Source organism: Phaseolus vulgaris, chromosome 1, assembly GCF_000499845.2.
Source record: "Phaseolus vulgaris cultivar G19833 chromosome 1, P. vulgaris v2.0, whole genome shotgun sequence".
Taxonomy (NCBI): Eukaryota; Viridiplantae; Streptophyta; class Magnoliopsida; order Fabales; family Fabaceae; genus Phaseolus; species Phaseolus vulgaris.
The window spans coordinates 21,794,152-21,797,712 of NC_023759.2; the positions used below are offsets into that span (position 1 = coordinate 21,794,152).

Below are 3,561 nucleotides of genomic sequence, written 5' to 3' on the forward strand. Positions count from 1 at the left end.
ACTGGCCAACAATGAGGGAAGACTGCAAGAAGTATGCACAGTGTTGCAAGCAATGTCAGCAGCACGCCGATTGGCACAAAGCGCCTCCCGAAGAGTTAAAGTCGATTTACAGCCCTTGGCTGTTTAATACGTGGGGAATCGACATTCTGGGACCTTTCCCATTGGCGATCAGGCAGATGAAGTACTTGGTGGTGGCAATTGAATATTTCGCCAAGTGGATCGAAGCAAAACCAGTGGCCCAGATCACCGCGCACAAGATCGAGAGCTTTGTGTGGAAGAACATCGTGTGCCGGTTTGGTGTGCCTAAGCGCCTGGTGTCAGACAACGGGACTCAACTTGCAAGTCACCTGTTGAAGAAGCTGTGCGAAGAGGTGGGAATTCAACAGGTATTTGCATCCGTCGAGCACCCTCAGACAAATGGCCAAGTAGAGTCCGCCAATCGGGTATTGCTAAGAGGTTTGAAAAGAAGGCTAGAGAAAGCCAAGGGATCGTGGGCTGAGGAGGTACCCCGTATAGTTTGGGCGTACCACACCACCGAGCAGTCAGGAACCCATGAGACCCCGTTTAGCTTGGTCTATGGATGCGACGCAATGATTCCAGTAGAAATCTAGGAGAGCTCGCCGAGATTCCAGAACTTTGTAGCGGAAGACTCGAATGAGGAAAGAAGGTTGAATCTGGATTTGCTGGAAGAGGTCAGGGAGGAGGCGAGAGTAAAAGCCGAGGCAGTGAAAAGAAGGATTGAACGAAGGTATAACTCGAAGGTGATGCCGAGGCAGTTTAAAGAAGGCGACCTGGTGATGAGGAAGGCCCACCAGTACGAGATGGAGAACAAGTTGTCGCCTAAGTGGACGGGACCGTTCAGAATAACCGAGGCGCTCGGGAACGGCGCCTACCGCTTAGAAACATTGGAAGGAGGGGCGATTCCTCGCACTTGGAACGCCACGCACCTCAAGTTATATTACAGTTGAAGCTTTGTAAGTAAAAACAAACACGAAGAGTTTTGCAAGCTTTCTGTTAAAACAGTTTGAAGGGGGCACTCCTTTTTCCCTAAGGAGGGTTTTTAATGAGGCCACCCAATAAAGAAGAGTTTTCGAAGTTTAAAGTGTTTTAGATTGCATGCTTGTTGTTACGAAAGTTTTAGAAAATACCTTGTCACTCGTATGTGATTTAAGGCAAGTTTGAAGTTATGCTGCATGTTTTCTAAAAAGTTTTTAAGTCCCCATCGCTTTTCGGCGATTGGCGGCATCAGTTAAAGTTAAAAGTCCCCATCGCTTTTCGGCGATTGGCGGCATCAGTTAAAGTTAAAAGTCCTCATCGTCTTTCGGCGATCGGAGGCACCAGCAACGTTTAAAAGACCTCAACGCCCTCGTGCGTCCTGAGGCGAGAAAGAGAACAAAAGTCCTCCTCGACTTTGTGCGAGTGCAGGCGAGAAAGAGATAAAGACCTCAGTGCATCCAGGGGGAGGAGATGTACACCCTGGGCAAGTTGAGGCACCAGATAAAGACCTTCTCGTCGTCGAGCGAGTTCAGGCAAGATAAAGACTTTCTCGCCGTCGAGCGAGTTCAGGCAAGATAAAATCCTTCTCGTCTCGAACGAGTTCAGGTACGGTGTAGAGGGTGGAAGAAGTTTAAAGGATGGCTAAGGTAGGTTCGAAGAGAACGCCTAGCTATCCGGCTTATTGTTCTGAAAGTCAGGGAGGTAGAGAAGGATCCGAAAGGCGCCTCTACCCCCAGATGAGGGAACAATAGCCAAGTTATGAAGGCAAAGGAAGGCTTACATCGCCGGGACCCGATGGCGATCAGAAGAAATTCAGACGATGGCAAGAGTAAGAGCCCATTTTGATGGGGTAGATCAGGTGAACTATATCTTAAACTATCAGTTGGATTGAAACTCGCTGTTTAGTAAGTAGTTTCACGCTGAAGTTCGTTGCCTTAAGTTCACAAGTTATTAAAATGCCAGCGTTCGAAAGTTGATAGTTTGCTCGAGTTTGAAGCAGTAAGTAAACGATTGAGCCCGCAGAATCGCTAAGTTAATTTGTTTAAGCGGTTTCTACAAGGAGAAGCAAAGTAAACAGAGAGACCATGTGTGGAAGCGGAAAAATTTATAATAAAGCTGTGCCAGTTCGAATACAAAGAAAAGAGAATTACAAGCAAAGATCGTGCAAAAGGAAATAGGCAGATAAGTCTCAAGAAGTAAGTGATGGAGGGAAGCGGCTAATCTTCAGAAGACACGATCTTCCCATCCACCACTTCGTTACAAATCGACACCATGGAGAGGTCGAGCTCGGGGTACTGGCAGGCGACTTGCTCCAGGGCGGCGTCGAATCCGGCGGCAAGGACTTGGGCGGAGCTCAATTCAAGCTCTTCGTTTTGTTGTTTGAGCCTCTCGGTTTGCTGTTTCAGCTCGTCAGCTCGCTTCTTTAGTTCTTCCGTTTCCCCACGAGCTTGAGCGAGATCATCAACAACCTTCTTGCCTTCGCCCCGCGCCTGGGCCAGCTCTGCAGCAATCTTCTCGTTTTCCTCTCGAGCCTTGGCGAGCTCGTCCACGGCGTCGTCCCTCTCCCTCTCGACCCTTCCAAGGAGAACCTCCCGATCAGCCGATCTTTTCTCAAGGTTCTCCACCTTGGTTGCATCCGCTTTCATCGATGCCTCCAAGTTGGCCACCTTAAGCCTGTAAGGAACCAGCTTGCTCTCCAGCTCGATTTTCTCTTGAGCTAGGAGATGCAGCTTCTGGCGCAGATCGGAGGCCTCCTTGCACGCAACCCTCAGCTCGGCACTCATGGCGTCTTCCACCCTTGAGTGATCAATCTCCGCCATCATGAGGTTGCAGGACAGCTTTTCTGCCTCGATCCTTATCAGGCGATTCTCCTCTTGGAGTGTGGAGATATCATCCTGAAGTTTTTTGTTGGAGCTCTCCACAGCTTTTGTTATGATTGAGAGGAGGTCCTCTGCCATCATTTTGAGTTTAGCCGTGAAGGGCCCCCAGATTCCTTTGACCGCGAGGGGAAGGCTTGCAGCCGCTGTTGGTGGAGGTGCTGAAGGAGCCTGGTGCTGACTCTCACCACCACCCTCTTGAATTGGTTGATGAAGTTGGGTTTCCTGGCGTGGTGGTGAAGAGGGGGACTCGGTTATGAGTATGGGTGAGTTGTGAGCGCCTTCATCCCCACCTGGTGCAGCTTCAGCGATTGAGGCAGTTGAAGGAGGACCCTCTCCAGCACATACGAATGGCGTGGAGGCCCTAGGAGGGTTCTCCAGGAAGTTGGGCTCGCAGCTGCCAAGGGTATTGCTTGGACCGGCGGTGTTGGAGCTGGGGGAGAGGGCGGTGTTGGAGCTGGGGCAGAGGGCGGTGTTGGTGTTGGGAGAGCGGGTGGTGAAGAAGGTGCCACCCTTTTCCTTTTGGTGACAAGGCCGTCCTCAGTCGCCTCATCATCCTCTTCTTCATCTTCTTGGACCACTTGAGGAGTTTTCCTCTGTGGTTTCCTTAAGATGAGCTTCTTTTGTTGAGGGGCGGGCAGTGCCTCTGGAGGAGCTGGGCCTTGAGGGGGCGATCTTCCCTGGGCAG

General features: G+C 50.7%; 1 protein-coding gene across 1 annotated transcript; it reads right to left on the reverse strand.

Moving 5' to 3' along the window:
• Positions 1–2,213: 2,213 nt before the first annotated feature.
• LOC137815688 (uncharacterized) lies at positions 2,214–2,954 on the reverse strand. The gene has a single exon (XM_068618801.1). It carries the CDS (start codon positions 2,952–2,954, stop codon positions 2,214–2,216), a length of 741 nt encoding a protein of 246 aa, XP_068474902.1.
• Positions 2,955–3,561: the final 607 nt, after the last annotated feature.